The following is a 22,221-nucleotide window of genomic DNA, read 5'->3' on the forward strand; positions in this document are numbered from 1 at the left end:
ATTTGAGAAATACTGCGCAACTCGAAGCGGTTCTGATGATCTTTTCCTCTATCTCAGTATACGAGTAAGTCGAGGACAGCGCACTCCCGATTGTTTTTGATTTGCACTCATTGCTGCTAGGATGGACACCTCACACGCTTGACTTGAATTAAGACGGCTGGAGAGTGTTACGTTATGGAATATGATCTTCTTTACAGATCTCTTCCTTACAGATCTTCTTTTAGATGCATGCCAACCAAAAGCCCTTGTGAATATTCCAGAGCTGCTACCATAGAACTCTGAAGAGCTGGAATTAGCAGGACCAGTTGAACCGGTCTTGATGCTCCCACACACACACACACACACACACACGGAGACAAAGAGCCTCTGTGAGCCATCTGAGAAGGCACCGCTGGCAGATTCCGTTTCTTACCCGCTCCTCTGCCGCAGCTCATCTTGTCCAGTCAGGTAGGTCCCCTGGGGGTGACTGAGGGGTCATTCAGAGCCAGTACTTGCACTACCATCCCACAAATGACCAAGAAGGCTGGAATCTCTCTTTTTGCTTGAGCCACACGGGCCTTCTTTCCTTGGAATTCTCTCTGGATATTCAATACTTTCCTCTGTGGCTGTGCTTTTGTTCACCTTTCTCTTGAATGCCTGCTTTGTCAGCCTCTCTGCCTCCATCTGTATTTTCAGGGCACTGAGTAATGCGAATGCTCTCGGGGTTCAAGCTAGAAAGGCCGGTGGTGTTGTTGAATTGTAAAGTTGGCTAAAATTAAAAATGAATGCCAATGTATAAAAGACTCATTTAACCATTTTATGTCAAAAATGTCAGTGAAAAGACGCCTAATGAAAGCAACTTAAGGAACGCCAATGTGTGGAGTTGTGAAAGTCTTCAGTCGGGCTTTAGACAACATTACAGTACTGAGAGCTCTTATAGAGGAACCTTCTGACATTCTTGTGACACTCGACCCCTAACAGATGCTGACTCGATTATGTTGAATTCATTTGATTGTCTTTTTGGATTGAAGTGTCTGCTAAACGAAAAGATGTAAACATCAGTCGTGGTGCTGCTTTTGATACCATCAATCATAAAATACTTGTAGATTTGTGTAGCACTAAAGAACAAGACAATAGCAGAGTTGGGGCACCTCTGTGGTGGACCCCGTTTTAATGGAGTAATGAACACAGATAGTTAAAGTAATAAAGCAAACACAAAGTTCAATGACCACTAAAGAGTCAGACTTGTAAGCGCCTCAAGTTAGGAGCTCCGTCTCCTGTCCTGTCTGGCCCCGTAATGAACGCCTTCATCCAGTGCTTAGTGGGTTATATACTGTGGGATCTGGAAGAGATGGGGCTTCTGGGAAAACAAAGGAAGTGACCTCCGTTTGTCTCTAAGGGACTGTGGAGGAAAGGGGAGAACGTATTAGTGACTGCGCCCCCTACTGGTGTGGAGTGGTACTGCGCACCTCATCAGAGCCCTGAAGGCGGAGTGGTGGCTCTGAGGCTAGGGATCTGCACTGGCAATCGGAAGGTTGCCGGTTTGAATCCCGTAAATGCCAATAGGGGCTCTGCTCTGTTGGGCCCTTAACCTGCAATTGCTGAGCTCTTTGAGTAGTGAGAATAGCGCTATATAAATGCAAAGAATTATTATTATTAAGGTGCCCAGCACTTGTAGGACAATCAGGAATGGAACTTGATGGGTTCAGTTTGAATTTAGAATTGGGCCTGTTTTATTGCCATTAATGACTGTGAATCTGGGTTGACCACTGTGATGTGTGGGGTGCCCCGGGGGTTCGATCTAATTGAGCCCGCTGGGACAAATTGTACAAGATGACAAAAATATTGTTATGCAGACACCCAGATCTCCTCACCTCTATCAACAAATGACTGAAATCTCCTAATCTCATATGAAGTGTCTTCAGAGCTCGGACTTGTGACGTTTCACCTTCTCCCTTCAGTACATTCATGCGAATTTCCAGACTGACGTTTTGAAGCAACACAAGATCACTGCTTATTTGTTACTCAGTCTGCAAAAATAACAAGGATTAAACTGAATTTTTTTTTTGTGTAAAAATAAAGAGCAAACTAAGCATATTAAAAGTGCATCACTTTGCTCCAAATGCAATTTGACTAAAAAATGTGCCTTTCTGGTTGGTCAGGTTATATTTTGTATTTTATACAGTTTACTAATACGAAAAGTCAGCGTTACATCACAGCTCTGAGAATTCGAGTCGCTTTGTTTTCTGACCTATAGCTCTGAGTTTGTACGCCGATCATGAGGACAGCGTCTGTCCGATATCACGTGAACACAGCAGTCAACTCACTGAGCCGATGTGTCGAGCAAATAAGCAGCTGGGCTCTTCAAAGTTTCCTTCAAGTAAATAAAAGACAAAAGAAAGATGATCCTATTTGGGAACAAACACAATCGACTCCAAGTCAGCACTTCTCTTCACTCCTGGGCTCTTTGACTAAATGTCAAGTCGGCATCCTCATAGATTCAGATGATTGCTGGTCAGTGGGACATGAAATATTATTCAGGTAGAAAACAGATGCGTCAGATTGGACTTTTGAGATTTTTCTCCCACATTCTTAGAGAAAGAATCCTGTGACCTCGGTTTAACTAAGAGGTCTTAATTGTCTTTTAGGTGACCACAGTGTTTCCAAGATGATGACGCCCTGTCATTGGCTCCTGGTGGTCTTGTGGCTGCCGTCCATCACTGTCTTCTCTGTTCCTTTCCAATCCTGTCTGCATGATGAGGTCCAGTCATCGGTCTCGGTGGTATCCGCTCCTCAAACCCCAAAGAGTGGCAGCCAATTACAGCCGGCTGGCCTCTACCTTCGCCAGTCTCTGCCACCGATGCTGCCCATCCGCATTCACAGCTGGATGGCTACCAGCCAGTCTGATCTGAGTGCCGACGAGAGAGCGCGCCTGGACAGTGCCGTCAATGAAGCCACTGTGATCATCGCTAGCCTCCTGTCTGGTAGGTGACCCCGTCTTGCAGTCCGCTCCCACAAGAAAGACGCTGCTTATTACTCCTCAATATGGCGGTTTGCTTCCCTGATGCCAGCATGTCCAAAAGCCATTGATACTGTGAACAGTCAGCCAGCCAATCAGTGAGTCAACAAGACAATCAATCAGTCAATCAGTCGGCCAATCAGTCAGTTTGTTTAGTTTCTCTCCTGGTGAACACTTTGCACTCTTAATGCGTTTATTTACATCATTCAGCTAGCACTTTTATCCAAAGCGTCTTACAAATCCAAAGTGAGCTGTGTATTTGTCACAGTACCTTGACAGTTAAACCCTGGACGCTGTGGTGCCCACCTCAGATTCACACAGTGTGCCAGTGATGGGATTTCCAGGCCAGCCGGCCAGACCATCTGCTTTACCATAAGTCCAGCTGCTCGTATGGTGGCCCAGGGGCTGGTGCTGGTGCGTCACACCTTAACTGACTTGGGTTCAAATGCCAGCCTGGTCACTGTCTGTGGATTTTTAATGTGCTTCCCCCCTTGAGCTGTAGTAGCAGTAGCCATATTGTTGTGTCTACAGAGAAGAGTGGAATTCTTAGCGGTGCAGCACACCATCACTCTCCAGCGCCATGACGCACACAAACACTTTAAGAGATGGTGCTTCATTTTATTATTCTCATTGATAACTTGAAATACGTGAGTCCATTTTGTGATGGACTGGTCTCCCACTCGGCGTCGGCTTCAACCCGCTGTAATTCTGTGTTAAGATATGTAGGTCATGAAAAAGGCTCAACTCTGTTATACTGTTGATTTGTATATTACAGTATTTGAGTTTCATTTATGGAAAGGCGCTATATAAAACACGGCCTGATGGATCTGACTCTGCACTTTGATGAAGAGGTGGGTTTAGAAAAGTGTCAGATGTGGCCGGACGGCTGTGGCTCCTTCATTGACTTTCTCGGAGTCACACAGGGAAGTAAGGCGGGGGGGATTAGAACCTGTGGTCTTAGTGATTAAATAAAATACAATTTAAACTCCAGTGCTGTCACCACAAGAGCACACTGTCTGTCCCTCCTTCTGAGAGTGGAGTGGAAACAGGAGGATGGCAGGTAAGGTTGTGTGTGTTTTCTATTCAATAAAATGGATTTATATTTATTTCTAATACATTCTTATTTATCATGGCAGCAGAGAGTGGCCATGTGTTGAATGTTGGTCAGTTACACAAGTCACAATTCCACTGTAATGTACATGTGATGGTACGACTCCCGCTACTTGAGTCCACCCGCTGACTGCCATTCCAGCTGCACTCCCCCCAGTGCCACTCTGCCCTTAGCCCTCCACGCTCCTTCCTCACTGCTCCCCGTCCCACCCGATGTCACGCCATTTACACATTGGACACGTGTGATGTGTGCCACTCAGATGTGAGGCACATAAACCCAACAAACTCATCCCTGGCTGTTTTCGCATTTCAGTTGTGTTCATCTTACATTGAATGCCCACCTCCATGATTGTCTTCTATTAAAGACCGTGACAAGATAGTGCCAGGCATATGTTGTATGACTTTAGATTTGCATTTATTTTACATCAATTACACTTTCAGTGGGTGATGATGATACCTCATGGATCAAGAATCCTGCAGCTGGACGTCTGTGTGGCGTGGGCCTGCTGTCCTCATGTCTGAGTGTGCAGGTTTACCACACACATTTACAAAGATGACCACGTTCAGTGGACCAGCGGCTCATTTGCCCCCTGCAAGAAAAGCAGAAGGAGATAGATATAAAAGTAAAGTATGCTTAACAATAAACCTAAATGCAACCAAAACCAGAAAGTGTAATTTTAAAAATAAAGTTCATTAATAATGATTAATAAGAAAGAGCACTGACAATATATGGAACCTAAAAGTCAAGAGAGAGACAAACAGCAGACATTTTCAATAATACCACAGCACTAGCATTAAAGCTTACAAAGAATTGTATTGTTCTGGTGGTGGTCCCACAGCTTCACCATTAGGTGAGCCCTAACCCCTTAGGCTCAACATGGCATTGACATGTAAAATAGCAAACAGAATAAATCAACTTGTAATAATTCTAGAAAATCAGTCAACAAGAACAATAAAATACAGAAAGGAAAGAACTTTTTTTTTAAATGTAAATTACAAAAAACAATAAAATGAATAAAAAGACACTTGAACCAAGGATAAGACCCTGACTATGACATCACATGTGCAAACAATCTTCTTTTGTACCCTGTGTGGGGCGCAGGTCATCAGCAGGGGGTCGCCCCCTTTCCTTGACCCTAGATAGCACTTCTAGGTGACCCCATGTGTATCCCGCTTATCCCGATTTTTGCTCCGTGGGCCATTTCCATTTTCCCTGAGGGTTCCATCTCAGGGCTTGGGGTTTAACGTTTTAATACTGATTTTCATGTAGTGTGGCCAAGCCGTCTCCACTTTCTCGTCTTGATCTGGTGGTTGATTATATCTTGTCCAGTCTTCCTCCATATTTCAATATTGGTTGTTTTCTCATAACATTTGATGTTGGGGACGTGTCAGAGACATCTGTTCATAAACGTTTGCAGAATGTATGTGGAGGTTCTGGTGGTACATCAGGACTTGCAGGCATACGATAAAATGGATTTCATGTTGGTGTTTAAATATTTGCACTTTGGTCTTTGGTGAGGCTTCTTGTGATCTCCATAGTGGTTAAAGAATTTTAAAAGCTGCTGTAGCCTTTCCAGTTCTGGTGCTGATATCTTGATCTCTGCCTCCCTGGTTATTGACCATTGAGGACTGAATTAGATCATTTATGTTGGGTAGAACGCCTAGTGTGGGCTGGGTGGTCTCGCAGCCGTGGAACCCCTGCAGATGTTGTTTTTTTTTTTCTCCAGCCCTCTGTTTTTTTTTTTTTGTTTTTTGTTTTTTTCCGTCCTCCTGGCCGTCAGACCTTACTTTATTCTTTGTTACTTAGTATGGCCTAATCTTATTTTTATATTTTTTTCTTTTATCTTTCTTCATCTTGTAAAGCACTTTGAGCTACATTTGTACATGTGAACTGTTCAATGCCTTCTAGATTGTCTCCTCTCATTTCAATGTTTTCAGTACTGTTGTGGTTTATCCTCATTATCTTTGTCCTTCCCTTGTTGATGTTAAGTCCAAGTTTCTTTTCTGCCTTGGTCAGTGTCTCTGTCTTTTCTTCCATATCACTAGGCCAGTGTGATATGAGGGCATTATCACCAGCAAACCAACCGAGAGGAGGCCCCGGGGAAGACCCAGGACACGCTGGAGGGACTATGTCTCCTGGCTGGCCTGGGAACGCCTCGGGATTCTCCTGGAAGAGCTAGAAGAAGTGGCCAGGGAGAGGGAAGTCTGGGTATCTCTGCTCAAGCTGCTGCCCCCATGACCCGACCTCAGATAAGAGGATGGATGGATGGATGGAACTCAGTATCTTCTAATTGGTGACTGAGCCGCCATTGAATACCTGATTTGTGGCCTGCTGTTGTCCTTGTCGTGATGCAATCTGTTGTGTTGAGAAACAGAAATGATGACAGCAAACAACGGGGACACCAAAACGCACCCTGAACCTCAATTCATAGCTGGCCTAGCATTAATTCATTTTTTATACATTTTTATTTATTCATAGGCGCCTTTCTAAACAATCAAGGACACCGAATAACGGATAAAACACACATTATAAACAAAACTGAAAATACAAAATTTTAAATCAGACAGAGCAATTGTAATCAAAGAGAAAAAGAAGTCCTAACAAATGAGTTTTAAGTTTAGATTTGAAAAGAGAGAATGATTCAATATTTCTAAGCTCGGAAGGTAATGAGTTCCAGAGCTGGGGAGCAGAGCAACTGAATGCTGTGACCCCCATAGTGGTAAGACAGACGAAGGGGACAGTCAGGTGGATGGAGGAAGAGGATCTAAGGGTACGGGAGGGAATGGCAACATGGAGGAGGTCAGACAGATATGGAGGGACAAGGTATGTGGAGAGCCATAAAAGTTAGTAGGAGAATTTTGAATTGAATTTGGAACTTAACTGGAAGCCAATGAAGCTGCTGCAAGACGAGAGTCATATGGTGAATAGAGAGGGTTCTAGTAATGATGTGAGCAGCTGAATTCTGGACCAGTTGAAGCTTATAAAGAGATTTGCGAGAAAGACCAAAGAAAAGGGAATTGCAATAATCCAGACGAGAGGTGACAAGGATATGAACAAGGATAGCAGTGGTGTGGGGAGTGAGGGGGGGGGGGGGGGGGGGGGGGGTGTTGGTGAATATGATTAATGTTACAGAAGTGGAAATATGCAGACCGGGAGATGTTATTGATGTGGGACTGAAAGGATAAAGTACTGTCAAGGATGACACCCAGACGCTTAACCTGTGGGGAAGGAGAGACAGAGGAATTATCAATAACAAATGAAAAATGATCCGTTTGGGATAATGTTGATTTTGTACCAATGAGGAGAACCTCAGTTTTGTCACTATCACTAACCATAATTTAAGAAAATTTGAAGAAAACCAGGATTTAATTTCTGCTATGCAATCAATAAGTGAGGAAGGTGGAAAGGAAGCAGTAGGTTTGCTAGTGAGGTAGAGCTGGGTGTCATCAGCTAATGTTATATTTACGAAAGATATTGCCATGGAGAAGGAGGTAAATAATGAAAAGGAGGGGTACCAGGACAGAGCCCTGGGGCGCACCTGAAGTAACTGCGGTGTGTTGGGATGTGAAAGTTTTAAGCTGAATGAACTGAGTGCGGCCAGAGAGAGAGGATCTGAACCAATCTAATGGAGTATGGGTAATGCCAATCGAAGATAATCTATTAAGTAGAGTAGTGTGACAAATAAGTGGTTTGCCACCATTATAATGCTTAACCAGACTGAGCTGTCGGGCTGCTTTGCCAATTTCTGTTGGTCTCTTCCATGTCTTATTCCTCTTAGTTAGTTGGCCCATTTTCCCTTCTGCCTGTACCCAGTGTGCCATCAGCTTTCCATTCTCCTGTATCATCTTTCACTTTCTCTCCATTTTCCACACAGACTGCTTGTTGCTCTTCCCTTTCTTTTCTCAGTGGTCTTTTTCTTTTTTCCTTCACATTCACAGTGAATCGAGTTCCAGGGCGGCTGCTCCTCAATCGTGACATCAACAAATACTGCAAGTCCATCTGGAGGAACTCTAGTCTGCCCAATTACAACCGGTGAGCCTTTAGCATAGAGTGGCCCAACCTGTGAATGTGCTGACCCCTGAGCACACACATCTGCCCCCTAGGGGTTGCATGTAACATTGATTGTGCATTTTGATTGCAGGTGTGGGATTAGCAATGAGAACTACCGGATCGAGACCTGCCTGGATGTAGTGGTGAGACTGGCCTGTAAAGATTCTAGAAATGTTCTCATTCCTAGTTTTGGTTTGCTGACATGTTACATGATAACGTTGCTGTTTTCAGATTCCAGATGAGCACCTCAGTGGTTATGCAGTGTGGTCAGCCACTGGTGATCAGCCACGGGAAGTCATCAAGGAGGATGGAGTTGGAGTCATGGATGCAGATTTCCTTCTCTACGTTCAGGCTGCTGATACTGATAAGTGCCGTAGTGAGGTAAATTTGTCCTCCTGGGCATCACAGATGATCTGAGCATCCTTGGTTTTGATGGATTCTTAAATGAAGGTAGAACACCAAACTGGCAAAGGGTGAATATTCAGTTAGAAAGAAATAAAATGGTGTCAGATTGACCAAAGAGGGAGAGATGAGAAAGAGGGTGACCTTCTGGACATTGTCGGACACTGAGTTTAAACAAATATAAGAGGAGAGCACTTTTGTAAAAGAATTGTATTGTTATTTGGGTGTCCAGAGAGACGGCACACCATGGGCTTTCAGTATGTAGGCTATGGCGGGTGGGAGTGTTGTTCAAGAACATGATCACAGAAGGCCTCAGGAACATTTAGGAAGTAGGGGTCAGATTTAAAAAAAAAAATTGAGGGCTTCAGGAGGATGTGAGTTTTGGAGTTTTTATAGAAAAAGAAGGCAGAGGATTGTAGCAGGAGTGAGGGTCTCTAAAGGATAGAGTCTGCTCAAAGAAGAGATATGGGTACAGTGGAACCTTGGGTCACAACCATAATTCGTGTTCCAAAACTCTGGTCGTAACCCGATTTGTATGTGGTCCGAGATGTTCGTGACCCGAGGTTCCACTGTATATGAGAGAGAATGAAGGGGTGTTCAAGGTTGGAGTAGCTTGAACAGAATGAACTGTTGAGTTTTTGGAGCATTTGGTGGTTTGGACAAAAGTGTGCATGGATCCTTTGAGGAATGTGATACCTTTGATGGAAAGCCAGGCCGATAAATGTTCATGAAATACAGAAATTCTGTGTAGGTGACCACCTTGAAGATGATTCAGACAGAGGCAGATCTTCATTGTTCAACATGTGTTTGAGGTACTGTAGGATTATAGTAAGGAGGAAACTACCACCATTGTGTTTGTTCTAATTTGTGCTTCATTTTTTGATTTACAGGTGTCAGAATCAAGTTGCACCTTGTGCTGAAGTGTTTTGTGTAATCTTTTGAAATATTAAGAGCAGTTTCTAGTATTGTTGGTTATTTTTATCTTTGGTTTTGTAACATAACTCTGCCACTAATTTGTCTAATGTTCTTTCTGTTATTGGCAAGGTAAAATGCCTGGAGATTATTGTTAGCACTTAGAAAAAACAGGAGATGATAACAAGAAAAAAGACGTGGCCAGGCAAAGCAAGGGTCAGAACTGTGAGACCAGAACTAGACTGGGGCTACCAAAGATGAAAACCAAATCGTACCACTAGGGCCTACTTGGGAATTAAGCTAATTGACACTAAAGACACTCTTGAAGTTATTTTATCTACTGCGAGATATCATATTGTGCAAACTTTGCCATATTTATAGAATAATGGCCATTATGTCAACAGCATGAAGATCAAGGTCATGTGTCCTGCTGCAAATGGTGCCATGTAATAAGAAAAACCAAGACATTAACGAAAATCAACTTTTAAATTTCAAAACAAAACGTGTGTATGCAGAAATTAATAGGTTGCCCAATACTACTGTCGTGCTTCGTATTTATGGTGTGCCAAATAGTATTGACGACAGCGGTCCCTGTTGCTAGTAATGTGGGTCGATGGTGGGCCACACAGGCTGCTGTGTGAACTTTATGTCTAATACAAGAGCTCCTAGTTTTGTTTTTTTTTTGTTTTTTATATCAACATTGAAGATAAATTTTGACTGCAAATTTTGATTAGCGATTTGGTTTGAATTTCATAATCCTTTTGAACAGTGTAGCAACTGTTCTTTAATGACCACTTGTCTAATCTTAAACCTTGAAAGACATGTCTTCAAAGCAATTGTGGTATTTATTTCCAAGTTAGAATATTACAAAAACTTTTGACGAGAACAGGCCATTCAGCCCAACAACGCCTATCAGTCCTCTCCACTTAAATCCCCCAAAATAACATCAAGTCGAGTTTTGAAGGTCCCTAAAGTCCTGTCATTAGGAGAGATCATTTTTCTGAATGAACAGAAGTTACAATTCATTGCGTCCTCTTTAGTGTCAAATTATGGTGGGCTGCATCCCCCTTTAGATGTTCAACAGTTTTTCTCTACTCACCTTTAAATGTTATTTGGGGTCAGTGCTAGGGCCGCTGCTATTTTTAATATATATAAATGATTTAGATAGGAATATAAGTAACAAGCTGGTTAAGTTTGTAGATGATACCAAGATAGGTGGATGAGCAGATAATTTGGAATCCGTTATATCATTACAGAAGGACTTGGATAGCATACAGACTTGGGCAGATTTGTGGCAGATGAAATTTAATGTCAGTAAATGTAAAGTATTACACATAGGAAGTAAAAATGTTAGGTTTGAATACACAATGGGCGGTCAGAAAATCGAGAGTACACTTTATGAGAAGGATTTACGAGTCATAGTGGACTCTAAGCTATCGACTTCCAGACAGTGTTCAGAAGCCATTAAGAAGGCTAACAGAATGTTAGGTTATATAACACGATATGTGGAGTACAAGTCACAGGAGTTTCTGCTCAACCTTTATAATGCACTGGTGAGGCCTCATCTGGAGTAATGCGTGCAGTTTTGGTCTCCAGGCTACAAAAAGGAAATAGCAGCGCTGGAAAAGGTCCAGAGAAGAGCGACTAGGCTGATTCGAGGGCTACAGGGGTTGAATTATGAGGAAAAGAGCTGAGCCTTTACAGTTTAAACAAAAAAAGATTAAGAGGTGACATGATTGGTGTTTAAAATTATGAAGGGAATTAGTGCAGTGGATCGAGACTGTTATTTTAAAAGGAGTTCATCAAGAACACGGGGACACAGTTGGAAACTTGTTAAGGGTAAATTTTACACAAACATTAGGAAGTTTTTCTTTACACAAAGAACAATAGACACTTGGAATAAGCTACCAAGTAGTGTGGTAGACAGTAAGACTTTAGGGACTTTCAAAACTCGACTTGATGTTTTTTTGGAAGAAATAAGTGGATAGGACTGGCGAGCTTTGTTGGGCTGAATGGCCTGTTCTCATCTAGAGTGTTCTAATGTTCTAATGTTCTCTAGCCTTCAGTTATCGCATATGCCTCTTACTGCCAGCTTGATGCCAGTGACCGTCCGATTGCCGGAGCTGTGGTGTTTTGCCGGGCCCGTCTGACAGCCAGGCAGTTTAACCATCCAAAAACAGTTCTGGTGAGTAAATATGCAGCGACTGTGCGGGGGGCAGTGCTTATAAGTGAATCACTTCTCACGTCTCGCATCTGTTGGTCACTTTAGACAGCCGTCCATGAACTGCTTCATGCATTGGGCTTCTCGCGGGAGCTATTTGACAAGTGGAGGGACTGCTCCGACAGCCCAGCTGGTGTGTTCCATGGTCTTTTTTGATTTTTTCTTTCTCCTTCTCTCCTACTTAGACAATCAAATGCAAAGAGTGACCCCCTGAGGATCTCATTGCTGACTCTTTCTTTACTTCTTTCTCTTCTGTTTTCTTGTTTGTTTTGGTTTTGTTTCCCCTCATATACTTGTTTTGTCCTTAAAGTTGGCATCAGCTGCTCTTCACGCAGCTTTGTAACCAACACCGATGAGTACGGCCAATTCCGGATCTACACCCAGAAGGTGATCAAAGCCATGCAGGACCACCTCAAGTCCAGCTCCCATGAAGCAGGTGGGCCATTGGAAAATAAGGTAAGAAAAAGCAGGTAATTCCTTAACTTGAATTAGCTATGGCTTTGACCACCGAGGAGATGTCAACAGCATGTGTGTAAATGTAAGACCCTGAGGAGAAAGAGCCATCCAGGGAGCCTCATGGGGTCAATTTTTTAGATTCGATCCTCTTTTATAATATGTTATTTATTTATTTGGGCAAAATTGAATTTGCAGTGAAACTCTGTGTTTTGCTTCGTAACACACAAGAAATGGTGATTTGCTTTCAGGAAGAAAAGGGTTCATTTCTTGTTTAGAAATGTTTCCATGCATTAATTCCACAAGCATTTGCCTCTCATTTAGTGTTTAAATAAAGATCTCTAGTGAAAGAAAAAAAATCACCTAGGCATTGTGTTGAGCCATTAGGTGTGTGCTGCCAGTTATAATGACAGTCTTGGAGAACACAGTCCTAAAGATGCACAAGAGACAGAAATGAGACGTGAAGCTACACTGAGTATGCAAACCCTCAACAGCAGGAAAGGGCGATTGCTAAGTAAAGAGTTGATTTCATGTGTTGTGAGGTTTTCCTGTGAGGAAAAAAAACCAGTAACATGCCCAGTGGTGTGTTTGGTGTGTCTTCGTCTGGAATATATGCAGCAATTCACTTTAAAAAAAAAAAAAACGCACTGGACCTCTGCAATGATGTGGACGACACGGCATAAACAGAATTGATCTTACTAGTGTGCAGCTGATTATCTGTATTACATAGTTGCAGAAAAGAAACGCACATAAATATGGAAATGTGGCCAAAACTTTATGGACCAGTTTTCCTAGTTTTCTGCAAATATAAAAACATTTAAAATCTCCTTTTAGTGAGTTGTGCACTGTGAAATTGCAAAATCGCTAGCAAAAGAATTTTAGTGTCAGTTATAAGAAACTATGCAAATCAAAACTGATCATTGAGCTTCACTTTCAACTTTTCATCTGCAAAATGTGCAGAGTTGTGCACAATCGAGAACCACTCAAATTAAAATATATCTGAACACCGGCTCGCTTTAACGTCTTCTTTCCCAATATATTTCCTGATTCATTTGTCCACATAAGATGGTCATTCTGTGGAAAAAGAAAAATTAGTCAGTCAGTCAGTCATTATCCAACCCGCTATATCCTAACACAGGGTCAGGGGGTCTGCTGGAGCCAATCCCAGCCAGCACAGGGCACAAGGCAGGAACAAACCCCGGGCAGGGCGCCAGCCCACCGCAGGGCACACACACACCAAGCACACACCAGGGAGAATTTAGGATCGCCAATGCACCTAACCTGCACGTCTTTGGACTGTGGGAGGAAACCCACACAAACACGGGGAGAACATGCAAACTTCACGCAGGGAGGACCCGGAAAGCAAACCCAGGTCTCCTTACTGCGAGGCAGCAGTGCTAGCAACCACGCCACCATGCCGCCTAAAAGACAAATTAAGAATTTTCAAATTAATGAATCCTCCTTCATAACGTCCACTTATTCATTCATCTGTTTTCTGTTTGATTCCTTTTAAAATCACATGGCTATTGGTGCCTACGCTGACAGCTAACATCCTAAAGCGCAGTTTTCAGCACAATTTAAACAAGTTAGACAATGTACACATGGCGTAACATTCAGGTGCGTTCATCGACTAAGTTAACGGATAGGAAAGTTGCAGCATTTCACATTTTTATTTACTTCATCCAAGAGGAGGGTTGCCAGTTTTCCAAAATCACAGATCGAGCCTGCCAACATTTTGAGTGACCAAAAAAAATATGTTAAGTATAAAGATGAAAAGTTTTTACATGTTAATATATTATTTTTTTTTTTAAATCAAAATGTTTTGTATTAAACAGAAGAAATAATGCTTATCATCATAGTAATGTTAAAAAATCTTGATTTTTCCTTATTTTACTTTCACATGAACTTAGTATGAGTAGTAATGCAATATTTCAATGCATACTAAATTAACATAAATATGAATATATGGTAACAATTTCACACAGTTTTATTTCTTTTTCTTCATTTCTTTTTCATTCAAAATTTAGGTATTGGTATGTTTGTTATAAATTGTAACATGATTTTATGTTTTATATAATACAACACAATATATGTAAATAGTTGAAAAGTCTTTATCACTAGCACTTCACTTTCAATATAAATTACACACGAGCAGCAATGATAAGCACGACACAAACATACACGATTCAAACACTCGGATTCAGCCGACACAAATTTTATTCATAAAAGGTGGTACGCTAGGCTGTCTACAAAAGTTTATCCAGCCTCTTTAACTAGATGTTCAATATAAAAACTGAAATGATGAGGCAATGCAGGAATCGTCTTGGATTTGTCTGTTGAACTCGGGACAGTCCTGTTCAAACCAGGATGCCTGGCAACCCTGTCCAGGAGTCAGTTATTACATTTTTGTTTATTAAATAGTTTTGTAACAATTAGTCCTATTCAAAAGTAACAGTGATATAAGAATGCAATTGCATATGTTAGTAGATTCAATTAAATACATGTTTTTTAAAGCACTTCACATTGGGGCTAAAAACGGAGCACAAATAGGATTGTGGTGGCTCCTTAGCTTATATACACAGCAAACTGCAATTCAAGTGAAGTACAAATGGCATTGATTGATGTGTGTTAGTGGTGTAGGGTCAGTTACTAATTGTTGTTCAATTTTCTTCAACATAATTTTTTTGAAAATATACCTAACAGAGTAGTATTCAATAATTAGCAACTGGAAAATATCTGTTAATAGAAAATGACCAACACTAACATAAAAGTGAGTCAACATTAACCTATGAAAGAAGGAAAGAAAATTAAATAAGTTCCCCATCTAGCTATTAATATTAGTTAAAACACAGTAATCCATTAAAAGTATATAAATAAGTAAGAACCTGAAAAGGAACTAATTTATTGTATAATGGGAATACGAATAGCCAGAGGTGGGTAGCAACAAATTACATTTACTCCGTTACATTTACTTGAGTAACTTTTTAAAAAAATTGTACTTCTAAGAGTAGTTTTACTGCACCATACTTTTTACTTTTACCTGAGTACATTTGTGAAGAAGAAACGCTACTCTTACTCCGCTACATTAGCAAAACACTCGAATCGTTACTTTTTTTCCCATTTACACATTAGATACGCTATATTTTTGCCAGAGAGAAAGTGCCAGTGGATCTACTGCATGACTGTTTCACCAATCAGACATAGCAACAATAATCACATGACTCCGTTTCACCAATCAGATGTAGCCATGCAGTCACATGACCACACACAAACTTCCTGCGTATGCAGCCTGTGAGAGACTTTTTAGTCATGCGGGGCTGCTGTTTACTGCTAAACGGTCACAGCTTCACTGCTAGAACCTTGAGAGCCAACTCCTGCTGAAGCTTAACCAGCACTTCTCTGAGTGAGCAACAAGCACATTTTAACCAGACATACACAGACACAGGCTGTCATGGTAAAGTGAGACTTCTTGTATGTGCACAAGCTGCCTTGTTCCAATGCTATTTTCTATCAGCTGTGCTACTTGGAGGGCAAGTGAATATACAGTATGATACTGTCAGTGTACAGTCAGGTTATCTTGTCACTGTAAGTAGTTTGCACTGTTCAAACATACATGTTACCTACTGTAGGTATTGGCTTCAAAAGCTTTGTTGTGAAAAACTGAGATTTGGAACTTTGTGTTATTTGTGCATCTTTATTCTGTAAAGATGTTATTTATTTTTACTCATTTTTTATTTTATTATTTGGAAATAGCAGGATTTGCACATTATTTTATATTTTTGTCTGTCTTATTACAACATGTCTAAAAAATAAATAATTTATTATGATCAAACAGTTAGTCTTTTCACCAAATACTTTTTTACTCTTGAGTCATTTATTGGATGACTACTTTTTACTTCTACTTGAGCAATATTATTTTGAAGTAACGCTACTCTTACTTGAGTGCAATTTTTGGCTACTCTACCCACCTCTGCGAATAGCACACAATGGGCAAGAAGATCAGGGGCTCGCCACAATTGGTTATGTATATCTGGGACTGAAAGATCAGGGGCTTAAGCCACTGAAGCTCCACCCCACCCAACACCACGGTCCATTTTTAAACACACCCTATGTTTATATCATTAATGTGTCGGGTAGCTGCACCTTTTCTGTGTTATTAATTACTTCAAATACCATTTAGCTGCAGGTTGATAATGCCAGTTCTTTTCAATAATAATATAATATTGTTCAACCAATGTTGTCTTAAATATGCTTACATAATTGCTCTCCCCTTTGATTTATTTCCAGAGAAGTCACTTTTTTGGTACTCTGTTAGTTAACTTCTCTAAAGCAGCAGCAGCAGTGCTGTGTGAGCTGTTTGCGCGTGTGCCCTGCTCTGCCCTGAGTTTGACTCGCCTGCATTGGGCATTCAAGTGGCTGTCAGACGAGTAAAAGAGGAAAAATACAAAAAAATACAAGTTCAGGCAACTACTCTCAAGGTCCAATTGTAACAGTAAACTAATTCCAAGTTGAATTCGCACAGAATGCTTCTCTGTTTTGAGATGGATGAACTTGCAAATTCGCCAATGCTTTTCAATGGGAATTCTTGAAAACTTTGTACAGCTCAATCAGTTCAAGATATCTAAGCAAAAATTAAACTGTCTTGATACATTTCCTTGAAGAACAAATGTGCCACATCTCAACAAAACTGGTCTATGATGGAGAGAATTGTTTCATGTGGGCAGACAGACATGGGCTATTGCAATAGGTGCTCTGCACATTATATACGAATGCACCTAAAAAGAAATTACGGCACATCAGTGTCACCAGAGTGACAGAGCAGTCAACTCTGCTGTCTCACAGCTCCATTGATTTCAATTCAAATCCCATCCCTAATGACCTGGTTGAAGTTAGTCCTCTGGTTTCCTTCACATGTCCTCTGGTAATTATAAATTATACATTTCCCCCATATGAGTCCATATTTACTCACAAGTGTGCTTTGACATTTCTTCTAGTTTCTTTCTTGATACACCTGTGGTATAGCAGGTCCCCAGCTCCTGTTCTAAGGCCAGTTTTTAAAATAAATAATCACTGCGCTCACGGCTTAGCAAGGGGGTGTGGTGGTTGTGTGGCTGAAGCGGTTCTCAGGGCAATTTGTGATGTGGGCGTTTCTCACCTAAGTGCACAGGTAAGAGACCGCCCGCATCTGTGATTGTTCCTGGGGCTGCTAATTTGCCACAGCTGCCTTGCCCTCTTGATATATAGAAGCGCGCGTCAGCCAGGGAGGTAAAAAGAGAGAATGAAAAAGGAAAGAGAAAGAAAGACGGAGGTTGCTGGAGAGCATGAAGCAGGGTGGTGAGAGCCGGTGTGAGTGAGAGAGAGAGGGAGCGAGTGAGCGCGTGCAGGCTCGCAGACAGGCAGCTGGAAGGTGAGCCCCAAGAAGGGTGTTTGGCCAACACTCAGTGGGAGCAAAAGGAAGCGGTCGCTCTCGCTGAGCATTGTAGGAAGGAACGGGAGTGACCGGCAGAAGGACGACTGGCCGCGTAAGGCTGGGAAGGCAGCGGGAGTCGGGAGGCTTGGTGGGTGAAGTCCTTGACGTGAGCGTCCTGGTCGTCAAGGAAACCAAGTCTCGGTCTGGGATGAGTGCGCGACCGAAGCCAGGGATCGGGAGGCCTCCAGACCGGTCGAGCGGAGTGAAGGTCAGCTGCTGAGAGGACGACTCTCCTGTTGTGGGGCCCAAACAGGAGAAGCGGGAGAGACGGCAGGGTAAAAGAAGCACCGGGCTCTGAATTGTGTTTTTAAAGTACTGCTCCTGCATTGTGTTTTAACCTCGATTTTTAAAGGATTGTGTTTTTTTTTTCTATTTTTTGATTTTTACCTCCACGTTTTGTTTTATGGATTATTTATGTAATGACTCTTTTTGGAAGCACTGCATTTATTTATTTGGACATTGTTTTTGTTTTGATTGTTTTAATAAAAGCACTTGACACTTTTGCACCATCCCCTTGCTATGTTGTTGCCTCACTGCTTAGCTCATCTGCAACATTACCGACGGTGACGGGAGCATGCAGCAAACCCGCATCGTCACAACACCTGATTCTTCCTGCACAGGTGACTCAATATTGGAATAAGCAAATCAGGTTACCAATGAATAGGCAACAGTTTTGGTGGCATGTTGTGGCAATGCCATCCATAAATAGAAATATTGAAAAAAATAGAAATGGTTGACCTCATTTGTAATGCTCGATCATCAGTTCTAGTCCAGCTACAGATGTGCTCCATGTGGCCTCCAGAATTCCTCAGGTGGTCAATTTTTTCTTAAAACCATTAGAGTGCTTACCAGTGTGGCATGGTGGAAGTGATTAAATAATTATGATAGACCCGTTTCAGAGAAAATACATCAAAGAAATGAATACATGTCTTTGTCGAGTTCATTTATTCAATGTTTCATTTAATCTCTCAACCTGTGGAGTCTTCCCTTAGGACATCTCCACCCTAAGTTTTCTTTGTAAATTGCATTACGTATTAATGCAAAGATGCAAGTCTATCTGCTCTCAGCAGCTCAGCCATGTCAAACAGATGACCACATCTCTCGACCATCTTCAACTGTGGTTCACATCAGTTGATCCCCTGCTCTCTATTGATAGATAGATAGATAGATACTGTAGATAGATAGATAGATTGATAGATATTTTATTAATCCCAAGGGGAAATTCATATTGTGACATTGTGTCTCTCTGATCCAGGATGGAGTAGGTATGCTCTCTTCACACTGGGAAGCTCGCTTCTTACAGGGTTCCATAATGGCTGCCTCACTGGGGGAGCCGTGGCACGTCCAGATTGACCAGATTACCTTGGCTGCCTTGGCCGACACTGGATGGTACCAGGTGAACATGAGTGCTGCAGAGTCTCTTATCTGGGGAGCCGGTAGGCCATTTTGGATTTTATAAATAAATGCTGTGGGGTTCAGTCTACCTTAACCATTGCTGGCTTTTTCATCACGTCTTTCATGTATTGCAGGAGAAGGGGACTCATTTGGGCTTAAATCCTCCTGCTCTGCTCAAACCTCTCAGTTTTTCTGCATGGGGAGGTAAGACTTTGTGATATGATCTTCAGATGGATATGGCAAAATCATTTCCACAAGTGAAACAGAAACAAAATAACTTGCCTGCAGCAACCTCAGGCCATAGATTCAGTAGCCTGTCTGTCCAGTGGGGTGGCCTGTCTGCTTGCCCATCCACAGTACCTTCACACAAGCACTCCCTCTGCCGTATTCCTCACTCTTTTTCCTGGTCCCCCTTTCATTTTGCAGCTGAATGCATGCCAACATCTCACCACTGGGTACTGTGCTCACTGATAGGAACTGGCTTTTAAAGCCTACACGGCGGCAATCCCTAGAACTATTAGCAAGGCCAGAAAAGCCCTGGAGTTCCATAGCATATTTAGAGAGCCTGGCACTGTGGGTACCTCCCAGTCAACCTGTCCTCCATAACAGCAGGGACCCCAACATTCTCTGAATGGATCTTGTGGGTGCCACCTATTAACGCATGAGGCTTAGCTATTCCTCAGCCCACCACTCTTGCTATTCTTACATTTCTGTGTCCACAGATTAATTACTTTGGGGCCATCCTCCCTTCATGAGTGGTGGTGCGCTTCTTTCTGCCCCATTATGATGACTTACAACTGAATCTGCAGCCTCAAAGTGCCGCTATAATCTGGCAGAATCCATTCCACTAATGAACACATCGCATACTTAAGGACGTCTTTGGTTGGGGGCATCAAATGTATTTTGATTTTTAAATAGTTAATAAAGAAAAGAAAACAAACAATATTTTAACAGTGATTAAAACTTTACCCTCCACTGCCGCATATCTCCTCTCCCTGAATTCCCACATAAGCATAAGAATAACAGTTTGGTGTAAATCAGACAAAAAGAGACTGAAGGCAGACGTAGTGAGGACGTCTGAGCAGCGTATGAAGACTGACATGGAGTGAAGCAGTGTGGGTCAATGGACTAACTCCACCCAAAAGTGGTATTTGTTTTAATCTTTTATTAACCCAATGGCGTTTGTATTGATGGCTGTGGAAAATTTTTAGTCTCGTGTTTTCAAACAGTTCGGAGATAACAATAGAAAATGATGACCAACCCTAGCAACCCAACAGCAAAGAATATCAAAAACATGAAAACAAAATCTCACTGTAGTTGTCTTGCATAATCCACATGTGAAGTAATCCAGTCGCATGTTCACAACATCTCAAAGATGTGTTATTACTAAAATATTGTCATCTGAACTACTGCTGGAAAAACACTCTTTCGAACAAAAATGAAGCACAGCCAAATTAAAATGAGCATTTGAATTGAAGACCCACCTTCAGGCCAGTAGCAGCTTATCCATTGGACACCATTGTGCGTTAAGTGAGATTAACATTACAAAGTGCGATGAGAGATGAGGAGAGCCAATGTCACATTATGTGACATTTTTGTTGTGGAGTATGTCAGGTTTGCCATTTGCAGTCACTGATCTTGTCACTGCGCCATCTCAAATTACACGACTGAAAATTGCAGGCCATGTCACATTTCAAGAGCAGTCATGGTTGCCCCTTATTGTGACAGCCAATAGAGTGCTGCCTGATGGAGCCAGAGATGTACGAAGTATTAAAAGCTGCAGTAGGTTCAGCGCCAATCTCTGCCTTTTATTTCTTTTTTCCATTCTGTTATGATATGTAAAATATGAGACATCAGACAGACCAGCTTCTCTTCTGTTTGTGAGGTTCATAGCCCTTGTGCTGCCTGATGGAGGCTGTACAAAGAGTTAATGGCTGAGGTGCATTCAGACACAGTCTCGACCCTTATTTCTTTATTCCATTTTGTTGTGGTACATAAAACACGAGACATCAGACAGATGAGGTTCTTTTCTATTTATGAGGTTCAAAACACGTGTGTTCCTAATCCCTCATTACTGCATTCTATGCATTGTTCTGCTGAGTGAACGCTCATTGGTTCTCAACTCTTGCACGCAAAGAGCCTGCCCCTCTGACTTTGTTTTCACCAGTCACCGACTAGGTGGTCTCAGTCATTGGGTATGTCACTTTAAAAGATCGTCTTCATGGGAGCGCATCCCCTAGTGCCTCCAACTGGCTCAGATTATATAAATGAATGCGATGAGTGTTAATCACTGGAAAAGTCATGGGCCTAAAACTAAAGATTACAAGTTAAAGAAAAGCAAGTGAAAACAGAAAGAGAATGCGGCCATGCTTGTGTATATCTGAGATATTTCAACAAGGTCACAGACTGCCACTAAATAATCTCGAGGTACTCCAGCTGTGGGTCATTGATATGAAAATAAATGTAATGACAGTAGGCGTATCTACAGATTTTTCCATGGATGTTTTTGGTATTGTTGCCTGTTGGTCTCCATTGACACCTGTCTTATCAAAAGATGTGTGTCCATTCTGCATGAATTTTAAAATGAAGATTGAAAATTTTTTCTCAGCCATATCCACAAAACTACATGACATAAGTAACATATAAATTAACATCAATTTCCAGGTGGACTATTCCTTTAATGCCCAAGGCTGTGGCACCGACCTGTTGCCAGACAGTTCTTAACTAGTCAGGACTGAGAGGGGCACTTTTCAGTACTTTCTCCAGATGGGCCACTGGTTCTACTCACCAACAGTTCTACCAGACTAAGATTTAGGAAGGGGGCTTTCCAAAGGTCAAGGGCCAAAGAGCCCAGAGAGTTCCAGAGAGAGACTTTAATGAGCTCAGCAGCTTTTGTCCTGAGAAAGAAAACTGTGAGTGTCAGTGGAAATGAAGGGGATGAAAATTCAGGGAGTGCTTCTTCGCACAAATGGATAAGCCACGTAAATGAAGATGACTGGGTGATATCTGGGGACAGCTTAGCTTTCAGCTAGTCAAACAACTTTGATGGACCTATCATCTTCTCATTATATATTATGACAAGATTGCTGTGTCAATGAGTCAACAGGAGACAGATCTGGAAATGGAATATCATACACTCCCACCTGGTCCTGACTGCCCTTAAAAAGGTTCTTCTTGTCAGATGAAGAATTGGCAGCAGACAGGATGTG

The 22,221-nt window shown here is 41.9% G+C and overlaps 1 protein-coding gene across 1 annotated transcript in view; it reads left to right on the top strand.

Moving 5' to 3' along the window:
* The first annotated feature begins 342 nt into the window (after positions 1-342).
* The window catches only part of LOC114645254 (ciliated left-right organizer metallopeptidase), a 31,689-nt gene continuing 9,810 nt past the window's right edge, over positions 343-22,221 (top strand). Inside the window, exons 1-10 of the mRNA XM_028793127.2 lie at positions 343-447; positions 2,628-2,963; positions 8,048-8,141; positions 8,251-8,302; positions 8,391-8,540; positions 11,533-11,658; positions 11,743-11,827; positions 12,005-12,150; positions 18,873-19,053; positions 19,147-19,216. Coding sequence (XP_028648960.2) covers positions 2,648-2,963; positions 8,048-8,141; positions 8,251-8,302; positions 8,391-8,540; positions 11,533-11,658; positions 11,743-11,827; positions 12,005-12,150; positions 18,873-19,053; positions 19,147-19,216 — 1,220 coding nt within the window. The 5' untranslated portion in view covers positions 343-447; positions 2,628-2,647. The remainder of the gene's footprint in view (positions 448-2,627; positions 2,964-8,047; positions 8,142-8,250; positions 8,303-8,390; positions 8,541-11,532; positions 11,659-11,742; positions 11,828-12,004; positions 12,151-18,872; positions 19,054-19,146; positions 19,217-22,221) is intronic.

This window comes from Erpetoichthys calabaricus, chromosome 2 (genome assembly GCF_900747795.2).
Source record: "Erpetoichthys calabaricus chromosome 2, fErpCal1.3, whole genome shotgun sequence".
NCBI lineage: Eukaryota > Metazoa > Chordata > Cladistia > Polypteriformes > Polypteridae > Erpetoichthys > Erpetoichthys calabaricus.